Below are 12,302 nucleotides of genomic sequence, written 5' to 3' on the forward strand. Positions count from 1 at the left end.
ATGACAAATTTGATAAAAAGACAGTTTCTTTTTAAGTCTCGAATTTGCCAATCTCCCGTGCCGTTTCTACGGTGAATGAACGAGCCCGAAATAAAAAGGAAAAAAGCTGAGATAGGAGAAACGGTAATCCTTTGACGAAAACAACAAAATCGAATATGATTTACACGGACGTTTGGATGTTTGTCCAGGCAACCTAATAATAACGGTATTCATTGTTGTATCGTCAGTCCCACGGCTGGACTCTTTCGTCTATTTAGAAACAGGCGTTACGCGGGCATTGTGCGCGGGCTTCCAGGAGAGAAGCAGAAAACATCATTGTCCGAGAAATGGTCGAGTCCGAGTCGCCCTTGGATGCTCTCCTCCGCGTACGATACCCTCGTTGCTGCGATCAGAAACGAGGCCGAGCCGTTCGTGCGGAATACAAGTACCGAACACACGTACGCCATCTGAATAGTGCAGCATTACCGGATACCGCTCGTACACACAGGATGACTTTTATTATTAAACGATGAAATTCCACGATCTGCCTCCTTTGTAATCGTTTCAGATTTTTGTCAATAGAGTGGAGATTTTAAACGTGATGTAATCGAGCATTCTTTCCAGATGGATTTTTCCTTTTATCTACGAACGCAATAATATAATACTGTGATATGTTCCAGTTTGAAAAACGATACTCAGTGAATTTTTTTAAACGAGATACCAGATATTTATAACGGAATTCTAGGGGAAATATGGGACCTCAGTAACGTCGATAAAATTCCATTAGATTTTCCTTCTAATTGATCTTTCTGGTAAAAAAAATTCCTATTCATAATAGGATCCTATGTTCCAATGGATTCTCGAATTATAACAATCCAGCAGTGTTTCTAAAAATTAGCTTGTATTATTCTATTATGGTAAAAGTTGCATGATATGGTTCCAGTAATAATTACGAAACGCTAGAATTAAAGAAAAGAGATACGGTACCGCACTTTTGCAGACAGTTTCACAACTTCTAATAATCCGAGAGTACTGTAATATGTATAAATATAGTTTGATAAAAATATTATAAGTATCGATATTAGAACTCGTTTCATGGTCGTTTTATTTCTACCATTCGTTCTACACCTGCGTTTAATTACGACTTGTGTTAAGTAAGTTGTCGGTAAAAGGACGTTTCCAGGACCACGTGATAAATTCGACACCGACAATCCTCTCTATCCACGAACACGTATCCAACCGTTTAATTTTCCAACTCGATAAACCCGACACATAACACATCGCCGTTAATTAACAGACAGCCATGTATAATTCATGTGCTATTTGCTAATGGGGACAGAAATAGTTACTCTCGAATGGTTGGCACCGCGAAATTTCATACACTATACGCGACTCTAGGGAAATAAGAGCTCGGTGTATTAGATGTTTTATCGACGGAGTCGATTAACCGGAACCGTGAATCATATCGAAACGAATGGGCAAACCTTCTCGAGACTTCACGGTAATCGACCATTGATTCAACGCGCCGACTCTCGATTACATCTATCGATATACGCGTTCCTCATTGCAACAGCAGACATGGCGACATTTTTCAATTTATATTAGGTTATCCGAAAAGTTTCTTTCGTTCCATAAGGTGATAATAGATGAACAACAATTTCTGTTTTATATCATTTTATTGAATTAGATATGATCCATTTCGTTATATTTCTATTTTTATGTTCGTGCATAATTCAATAAACTAATATAAAGTAAAAAACATTGTACGTCTTACGTTACACTTTATTTGTCCTCTTTTTAATATTATCCTTGGCAACTAAGTGATTGCGGATTTTGTCATTAGATGGTATTGCCAAAGCCCGCAATCACTTAGTTGCCAATCCAATATTTCTCATTATTTGATTATATATATTTATTCATGTCCTATTTATAGGAGAAAATATTTTCAGATACCATTATCTTTTATCTATAGAGTTCGTTATCTTCTAATAGATAAAACCACGAATGAAGAAAGAAAGATATCTCGCTCGATGGAAAGTGTGGAGTTCTAAAGAGAAGCTGTTAGGCGAATCGTGAAAGTAAACAACTTCTTTTTTGGAAGTATATATATGTAGTTACTTACCGGCGAACCGGCACCAAAGTGAAATTATGAAACTGTTTGGCAGTCTGCTGAGACTTATCTGATCTTTATTATCCTAAATTAGAATACTTTTTTTGCGATAGAGAAACTCCAGGTTTGATGAATACTTCTTTTGTAAAGAATAAATTTCCATTTCACCTTGGAAAGAAGAAGAGTCATAGAATATATAGCTAATAGATTATCTCAGACGTTATTTTATTCCTTTCGTAATATTTTAACACTTGAACTACCCATAGTTAACACTTTGACTGCCACGTGGGTCATATATGACCCATCACGGTTTCTCCTGTGACGCCGCTGTGCGGTCATTGGTGACCGGAGCGCATCAACTTCTTACAATTGTAAAAATTGTATAAAAATTGACAGTTGGGGCATTTTCAATATAACCTATAAATAGAAGATACTTCGAAATAAAAAGTGCCCCATTGAACAATTAAACATTTTTATTAGAACATCAAAAAAAAAAAAAAAAAAAAAAATGAGAACAAATCTTGCATCTAACGGTGCACTGTGTTTGCATCCATATCTTTGAGGGGTAATCTACAAATATTATTATAAACACACCTTAGAAAATAATTGTAAATGCTGCTTTATAATCATATAATTGAGGTTAGAAGTGTGCACATACTTTACTATTATATATAGAATGAGCAAATACTCTTTACTAATATTTTCTACACGTTTCAACAAAATATTCTGCACGTTTTGCTTACGACGAAATAACGAATGCGAATTGGTTTGTTGAAATAAACGAAGCCTTGTTACAATATGTCGCTGTCAACTGTTAGCAAGGCGCCACGGTGGTCACCCGTGACCACCAATAAGATAAACGGTCCATCGGGGAAGAATGTTGTCTTACATCACCAATTTATTATTATTTTGTCATTATATGCTTTGAATAATAAAAATACTCCCGTGGCCTCCTCGGCGAAACATGTGATTTCGGCGTGGCAGTCAAAGTGTTAACACGCAGCTATTTCTACAAAGACCAGTGAAAATGACTGGTCTTTAAAATATACGTAATAATAGAATATTTTTATATTTATATTTATATTCCATGTTATATAATACCTTTTTGGGATTATTAATTCATCATCCCTAAACGAGGGTTGACACATTTATAAAATTATAGAACCAATCACTTTGACTGGTATTGGTATAAGTAGCCTTGGTAGAAAATTATTTTCAGTTTGAATACATAAAAAACAAAATAAAATTCATTATATTATTCTTTTAGTTATCGTTACGAAAGTTGCATCATTACGGAAAAAATATAACACGAAGTAGGAATTTTGAAATAAAATTGTAAAACCAGTCAATTTGACTGGTATGGTCCACCTGCGAAGATCAGCGTTTTTTCATTGCTATATCTTTCGAATGGCGGATCGGTGTTGTGGAAGCATTAGAAACCATATTGGACGCGACAGACGCGCCACACCAGACGACGGAACGTCTATTCGACGATTCGAACGGCATCGAAATTTAGCGAATTTTCCGGTTTCTTGCCCCCTTTGATGATCCCCCGGCCGATATTCCGACCAGACGGCGGATACGTAAACCTACACGTCGAAAATAAATTTTGCCGAGTATTGCCGGTTCATTCTAAGGCGTATAGAATGATAGCTATTTCCGTTAAGGAGAAAAAAACCGGTGCCACTGTCTGTCCGTGGCTTCTAAAGATAAAGCGTCTGCAAGCGATTTAACAAGAAAATCACTCTGCTCCTGTCTGCATCCTGCCCTATCGAATTCGTTTCCCCTTTTTCACAACCCTTTTCCTCATTCCAAAAAAACGACCACCAAAAGACAACCCCCGGAAAAAGAAAAAGTAGAAGAGAAACGGAGAAACTAGCGATAAAATGGAAAATAAAAATATCAGTACGAAAGCAAACTATTCGCCTTTCGAAATTTATCGATGGCTAGAAAACAGCAGACGCGGATGTTGACTCATTGCCACTCTCACTTTTCCTGCGATTTGCATCGAATCTCTTCCACATATTTGTACGCTCGATACGAGCGCACAAAATCCGACTACTCGGTTCCAATATCACCGATACGACACCGCCTCTCTATTATATTCTTTCTCTATGACTGTTCCACATTTTCGTTTCCTTCACTTCAGAACGTTTCCTCCTTATGGATCAGACCTGACTGTAGGTAAATTCTCGAATAGTACTGACTCGGTACCCGAGGCCGACACACACAGCAGCGGTCCTCAGACACGTTTCTATTTATATTTTGATGTATTCGCGGCCGATTTTTGCTTAGAGGTTACTCATTCACTCGTCGATGAATTAATGTATAGCGGATAGCAGGAGGGGGCAGAGGTTTGCAAATGTATCGTATGCTCGTCTATTCGATCGAATAAATACCAATCTGTTTGGTTTGGAAATTTCATGAACATACTCTCTTAACGATAATGAAACGGTGTTTATTTCATGATCGATAGATTAGGCGATGACGAGTCAGATATGAGATAAACAAACCTATCGAAATGAGACACGCTACGGTCTCCTTCCGAGCAACGATAACACGTACTGCTGATCGAAACGATTCTGATTTATTTTGCTTTTGCGAAAAGATTCTTTACGGTAAGCTTCGATCAAAACCTTACTGATACAAGTAACGAAATTTTTAATTTGAGAAAATTAAAAGCGGATGAAGTTGAACATTAATAGAATCATTTATACGATACCAGATATTAAAATATTGCTATAATATTTACAAAATGTGTATAGTAATATAATATCACTATACATATGAAAGTTTCAACGTTCGAAAAAATTCTTTAACAAATACTGATCTTATCTATCTTTGCTATATAAGATTCCAGAGAAAAATGCACTTTTATCGTTTTTCCATTGAATTGGTCGATTATTAAGGCTGGATCCGATGGACGATAGCATTCTCGACGTCTTGAAAGCGAAATTATCACAACGTTCGTATCATCTGAAATACTTTAGGACCTCACGTTAACAGTTAATCCATGCGTTTAAATTTATCAGAGAACTGAAGAAATATGCAAGGTTGTTTACGTACATATGTACTACTTTCGGTTATCTACTATTATTACACACGACAAAGTGTCTCGATGACTGTGAAACCAATGTTTTTCAATTCCTCGACTTTTAAAGCTACACAAAAGATTTATACTTTCCCTTTCACAAACTACACATAATTTCGCGACAGTCTGAAAATAGATTTCGTTTCGACGTTAGGTTTCGCGTGCACGTAAGAAAATTTATAAAAAAATAATTATCGTATAAAAAAGAAAATAGTTACAGCAAGTTTGAAAAATTTTGGAATAAAAGAAAATATTTTTTTTTTTGTATACGAGGAGAGGCAACTTTAGAAATAAAAGTTAGTTGGTTTATTCACTCATTAGACAAGAGTTGGTTTCGCGACGCTGATCGTTGCGAAACTGGCGACAATAGCGATCATTTGGCCGCTAATTAACACCGATACGAGAAGAATCGGTGTTGCCGTGTCGCTGCGGCGTGTCAAGAGGACACAGTTTCTCACAACGCGGCCACGGATTGCTGTAATCCAAATAATTACATCGCCATTCTCTTTCTCTCCGTGACAAAATTCTTTATTTACCACGGAATTCCTATATTATCATCATTCGGCTCTTGCTCCTAGTCTAATTCAACGATAAATCGCTTAAACAATGGTCGATCAATCCAACAATCAATTGCAGAATGCAATTTGCTATTTAAGAACAAATTACGAACGTAGAATAATTCGGATGAAACGGACCTCGATAAAGAAACGCATGAAATTTACAAGAAATTCATGGGTTTTCACGCGTACAGTCTATGACTGATCTTTTTCATTGAACAGTTTGCGCAATCGATACAAATAACAGATTGATCAAATAAAGCAGAACTACGAAACGCTTCCTTCCTGTTTACGTAAGCATTTTATAGATAAGATTTAATAAAATATCAAAAATGTTATCAATAAGCAACATAGACAAATGAAAAATAATTTCTACTATTATTTCCATTAATTTTTTCTTTCTTATTTCCTTATTTATTTCTACCGTGTTCCGGAAGTGTACACATCGACGAGAGACGCTTGAAAAGAGCCCTAATGTTACGAAAAAGAGTCACGGAAATTGGTAGCGGGGAAAAACTTAATGAAATTCAAAGTAGGAAGAGAAACACGTATTAAACCGACGACAACGATCAACGATTTGGATTTGAGAGGAAAAGGGGATGGTAGTGAGAAGCGGGGAAGGTTAATTTTACGCGACGCTATGGAAATCCGAGTCGATACGTCAAATCCTCTCTGCACGGAATACACGCGAACTCGTATAATACCGCGGTTACACGAGGCCGTCTCTCGTTTTTGTTCCTCTTATTCTGTCTACGTCGTCCGCTGTACGCTTCCATTTAACAGCTAGCAGTAGCGGTGCACTGACTCGAAAGTCTGGGAATCGAAACCGCACGGATTCCCCGGCGGCGAGCCGCCTACCCGACTAGACAAGGACCGAGAAAATAGCGAAATTTTTACCGAGATGCAGAGAGAGTGTGACTAAAGCACGCGTCGTTGATGCTGGAAAAGAGACATGGGCATGCACACGCGCAGGGAAAAAGGCGAAATACGAATACATACATATATACGTAATAATACGCTATACAGTATAATATTTATAGCGTAAAACAGCCGAGAAACGAGAACGACATTTTCTCGATTCGAGATACGTCAAAAGTTCCCAACGATTGATTTTAACATTATGTATACAACTTATAAACGCGAGAATTCTTATTGGTAATTGTCATCGATGATTCTTATTGGCGAATGCCAATGATTCGTAGGCAACGATACCACGACGACGATCGTCGTTAGTTTTTCTCTGTCGCGATTCCCCTGGCGTGCGCGGCATGACTTTTTCCTTGTTGAAACGAGAAATAATCGACAAGACGGCCGTCAAACGTTTCCGACGTTCCGTCCAACGGATAGAAGAGATGGATTGCGTGCTAACCTGAAAGTCTAGCGAGGAATCGAAGCATGCCAGCGGCGGAAGACCAGCAATGAGCCGCGGTTCCAGCGACTAGAATTCCACCAGCGATCGGCATTTGTGTTTTCCTCCTCTTTCCCCAATTGTCCTGGCTATGTGTGTATGTGTGTACGTAGTCGGATTGGCCTCTCGTGTCTGCGCGTTCCTCTTCGGCCGTATGCCAGAAAAAGAGAGGTAGGAGAATCGCACGAAAGAGCGAGAAGGACGGAGTGTGGCCAAGGGTGACGCGGAGTCCTAGCCTAACCTAACCTCTCTTCCTCCTTTGGTGTAAAGGGATATACAGGCACGCACCGGATGAAATGCAAGATCCTCTTTCGACGGGGCCAAGCACGAGACAACCGGTCGCGCACTGTTTTTTCAGTTCATGGCACACACTGTTCCCATAGCCCGTGATTTTTCCTCGGATGTTTGACACTCCCGTTTCGGCTGGACAGCAGCCGGTTTCGTTTCGTTTTTCGTTTACGTGTCGGTAGCGTGTGTGCGCGCGTGCCGTGCCGTGCCGTGTCGTGTCGCGCCAGTGAAAACTCTGCCAGCGCACAGACAGGAATGGTATAGACTCAGACAGAGACGGGATAGATAAATTGGCCTTCAGCGAGAGAGAGGGAGAAAGAAACAGTCCATTACGGGGAGAGGGGAGAAGCGCGTACGACGGCGTAAAGTCCGACCACGGCCTCTATGGGATGTGAGAGAAAGAGAGACGGATTCTATCTCGTTCTCTCTTAGGATACTCCTCTCCGTACACTTCGACACGATGTTGTCACGATTCACGCACTCATTCGTTTCTCGACATTCGAGTGGCAGACGCGTAAAACCCCGCGCGCGCACTTCAGGAACTTCTATAAAGGTTCGGAACCAAAACCTGCTGCTGCTGCTGCTCGTTACTGCGACTCGACCAACGAAACTTGTATATACGACGAATACGCGCGTTACGCCGTGATCGTACGCTTCGAAACACTGTTGCTTAAACCACGAGTCACGGAAACTCTCTCCTCTTTCATCGGCTGTTTTTCAACGACGATAACCAACAAACGCGAACATGCGCTATCGTAGCAATGTTAGATGTATCTGTATGATTGTCCCGTCGATGATGGTGGTGTTACTACTCGTTGCTGCTCCTGTTAGATATGTCATCGTGACCGCGGTGAGAATCGCGGTGATATTCGCGGTGTTCGTGGGCCCTGACGGGCCCTCGCGGTTCTATTAGCAACGACACTGCACTGTCAGACACAGACTACGATAGAACAGCCGAACGACGACTGACTCCTCCACTCGCAAGCCACCAGCAACGTTGCCACATCACTCCCGAGTCTCAATCGGACAAGTCTTCGGCCACCGACGTACAGGTACGACGATCACTGTGTTCTTGGTGCTGGCGCGCGACCGACTGTTCCATTCGATTTGTTCTCTCCTCTTCTTTCTATCTCGTGATTCTTCCTCGATACACCGTTGTCGTTGCTCTCCTTGTTGTTTATTCTGGTCTCTCCTGTCCTGTCTTGCTAAGTCTTGTTCCGTTCCTTTCTATCCTCTGTACACGTCGAAATCGTATCCGCTGAATCAAGTCGTTTTTCGCCTTGCTACGACTTGTCACTGATTCTCCAAGCCTTTTACAGTGCCTTCACTCTTACATGGTTCTCTCGAACCCGGCGTGTTGTATCGCGGCGACAAGGATCACACTCGGCAACTGATCGCTGACTATTGTCGCTACTATCGACTGCGGATTCGGTCGGTGCATCGAAATCCACAGGAACACTGCGATCCGAACGAGCACACAGCACCGAACTAACTGACCACATCTGCTGCCGATTTGCTGGCAGCTCTGTTAACTACAGCGCACGGCCGGCTAGTCTGCCTCTGCCTCTGCCAGCCAGTATGCTCCCTCGCTTTCTTACTCTCACCTACCAGCAGCCTGCCAGCCTTCTCGAATCGGCCGAGCCTACCTCTCTCGCGTATTCTCCTTCCCTTCCCTATCCCCTGCTCAACCGCTTTCCTTCTCCTTTCCTCTTGCCCTTCCCACTACTCGCCTCTCATTCACTCGCTCGCTTGCTTTCTCCATCCTTTTTCCACCGTCGACTCTCGCTTCCACCTACTACCTTCCTATCCCGTTCTTCGTTCAATTCTTCGTCTCTCGCTCTCCATCGAATGAATGGTTTTAGTTCGGGAGGGCGACCGTACCGGAAACAACCGATTGCATCCGGAAATCACCGAGCCTGTACTTCCCGCATTAGAGCGCTTCTTGAATAAAATTCTATTCTTTCCTCCTTTCTTTCCTCACCGTTTGATATCTTCACCGCGTAACTTCCTTCCGAATTCGTCATTCTCACACGTACGTATCCGGGGAAAAACAGTTGATAATATAACTCGCTTATCGACCGTTTCCCTTACAGCGAAATCATCTATGACACTACCGCGACTCACCTTTCTCCGTATGGGATGTAATCCGTTGTACAGGATCGCGTTCCACGAACCTTTTCGTGTAACTTTTCGTGCGTGAAATTGTAATACGTTTTGACGCGTGCGTTTCGTTTCTAATGCACGCGCTTCTGCGCGTGTTTTCCTTCGCCGCTTCCTCTCTTTCCCACATTCCCTTCCTTCGTTCGATCGACACCGCTTCTCTTCACGGAGTGTCCCGTAACGGTAGTTAAATTGTGTATCAGTCGCTCGTATGAACGCATTTGCATCATTGTACTATTTATGCAAATACTCTTTCTATTACAATGGAGTCACACATTTTAACTTATCGCGTCCCAATTTTCTCGTAAAGTCTACAGCCATAGTTCTACTTTCTACGAAAGCCCTATTCGAATTTCGATTTTATAAAATTTTAATTTTTTGAGCGCCTATAGAAAATAATTTTTATGGACAATAATAATATGTATTTATTACAAAATGGTTATTGCGTGATTTCTTCGTATAGAAATTTCGCGATTGCAGAGCACGCGTGCAGGAGTACAAAAATTGTGAACGGATTACATGTTCCATATTTCGTGTAACTGGAGCAGTATTTTAGGCCGAAAATTGGCGCCGATTAAAAGAACTGCAGCGTCTGGTGAACTAAATTATGCAAGAAAAATATACCGAATCTCTTCGGCAAGATACGTCAGTGAAGGAAATGCTGCCGCTTCGACTGCCATTCTGTTCGCATTTTTTAAACATTTCTTTAAGATCCGCTCGAGCATGGAATGTTGAAAGCAGGCGTAATTCGTGGATACAGTTATGACGGTTCAAATTAAACATCTTGATCTAACTTCTTTCCTGTTTGGTCGTACAACTTTCTGTGAAGAAAGTTTCTTTTGCAATTAAGTATATTTTATTGTACAACGAATCAAATAATAAAGAAAACAGTAATAATATAATTTGATAATAACGAATGCTGATCATCATGAAATATGTACAACTTTCTATGTTTGATGACAAACTCTAACATTCATTTACATAGAACGATGATATCGTTTCCTGTTTTATCTGCCCTTCTCATCAGATTTCTCAGTTGGTTGTATTAATTTTAATTTACGTAGCTATACAAATCTCGCATTCCATTGTGCAAGCTAGCATATAAGATAATAAGATACGTCAATTCATAAAGTCCAAAGAGACACATTGAACGATAATCGGAATTGTTTTAATATATGTATTGTGTGTATATGAAGCGACATCTAACAACGATATGTGCACAACTGCGACAAGAGAGTTCAGCCATTAAACGCAGTGTGGCGCTTTCTTCTTCTCTTGATCCATAATACTTAATAAACAAATTTTCAGGGAAAAGAATTAATGTATGTATATAATGTACTCTTAATTACAAGAAAACATTATTCTATAGCCTAATTGCTTATTGTATTCTAATAAAAAAATGATTATTAAAACTCTCAGTTGTTTGAAATTCAACAACCTTTTCTTATAATTCCTATGACAAATTTTATCATTTTGTAAAATTCAATTGAATAATAAATTTGTAAGGAAGTGGATCGTCAGTTTTATTTCTATTTCAGAATTTTTAAAAAAATCTTTATACCATAAGATTAAGTCTCCACTTTCCAAACGCTATGGAAAGAAAAATGGAAACGATGAGAAACAATAGGCCGCAGGGGCAGGTTCTTTGAGATTGCGTTCGCATAAACGACATCTGAAATATATTTAAAAATAGTGCGAGACTATTGAAGCATTTCGCCCCAGCTGGCCTCTCGCCTCAACCAGGGAACATCTGCGGAGCAATCTCGATCCTTGCGTCATTATTCTTTGTGACCGCGCACCATCGATTCACAGGTTTCCTCAACCATGGAAATTAATCAACCTTAGACCATGATCAGAACTGATAGATAATGGGAAAACGTGACGTTCGTCGTGGCAAGATTCACCGATCGAGAAACTCGATTCTATCATCTGCTCCGTTTTCTTTCTTTTTTCTTCATTCTCATCTTCCTTCTCTTCTTCATTTCTTTCTTTCTTTCTTTTTTTCCTTCTTTTGGATCGGCGTTCAATCGAAGAATTGTTCGATGAAGCGATTTGTCGGCACGCGGTTAAAGGGAACTTTATCGTTCAGCGGTCGCGAAAATAGCGAGACGGGAATGTTCGCCGATCGAATTTCGCTAGTCCAGGTGCTGAGGAACGGGGTAGTGTATGCACGCGATACAATCAATTATCGATTAGGAAACTGCAGTTTTCAGCGTAAACGATTCCTGATTGCGAGCTTTTCCTACATAAATGTTACTGGACGAAGCAACTGTTACGTGCACGGTGAATCAATAATATGCGTATCGATCATTTATTCTCTATTCTCCTATTCTAAAAATGGTTCACGCGCACGGAAACCAAACCTTTCTGCGACCAACGAATGTACTCGGTGCTTTTAATGCTCCGTTGATTCTATCATTTCATAATTATAAGCTGTTTTATACATAGAATAACTTTGTACATTTGCCTTGAATTTATTGGGTTGACAACTAAGTGATTGCGGATTTTGTCAATACCATCTAATGACCGCAAGCGCAATCACTTAGTTGCCAACCTAACATTTATCCTTTTAATGCAGTCTTTGATGTAGAATATTGTACACTAAAATGTTCTATAATTTTATTTGCTTATTTAAGTACTATTTATTCAATTATAATTTTTGAATTTCCATCGATAGGTTTATTCGAATCACAAGTAAAAATTCATTCC

The 12,302-nt window shown here is 40.1% G+C and overlaps 1 protein-coding gene across 1 annotated transcript in view; it reads right to left on the minus strand.

Annotated features, from left to right (window-relative positions):
• LOC122577306 overlaps positions 1 to 8,756 on the minus strand; it is a 71,201-nt gene extending 62,445 nt beyond the window's left edge. The window contains exon 1 of the mRNA XM_043748563.1: positions 7,107 to 8,756. Coding sequence (XP_043604498.1) covers positions 7,107 to 7,200 — 94 coding nt within the window. The 5' untranslated portion in view covers positions 7,201 to 8,756. The remainder of the gene's footprint in view (positions 1 to 7,106) is intronic.
• Positions 8,757 to 12,302: the final 3,546 nt, after the last annotated feature.

The sequence above is a fragment of the Bombus pyrosoma genome, linkage group LG18 (genome assembly GCF_014825855.1).
Source record: "Bombus pyrosoma isolate SC7728 linkage group LG18, ASM1482585v1, whole genome shotgun sequence".
NCBI lineage: Eukaryota > Metazoa > Arthropoda > Insecta > Hymenoptera > Apidae > Bombus > Bombus pyrosoma.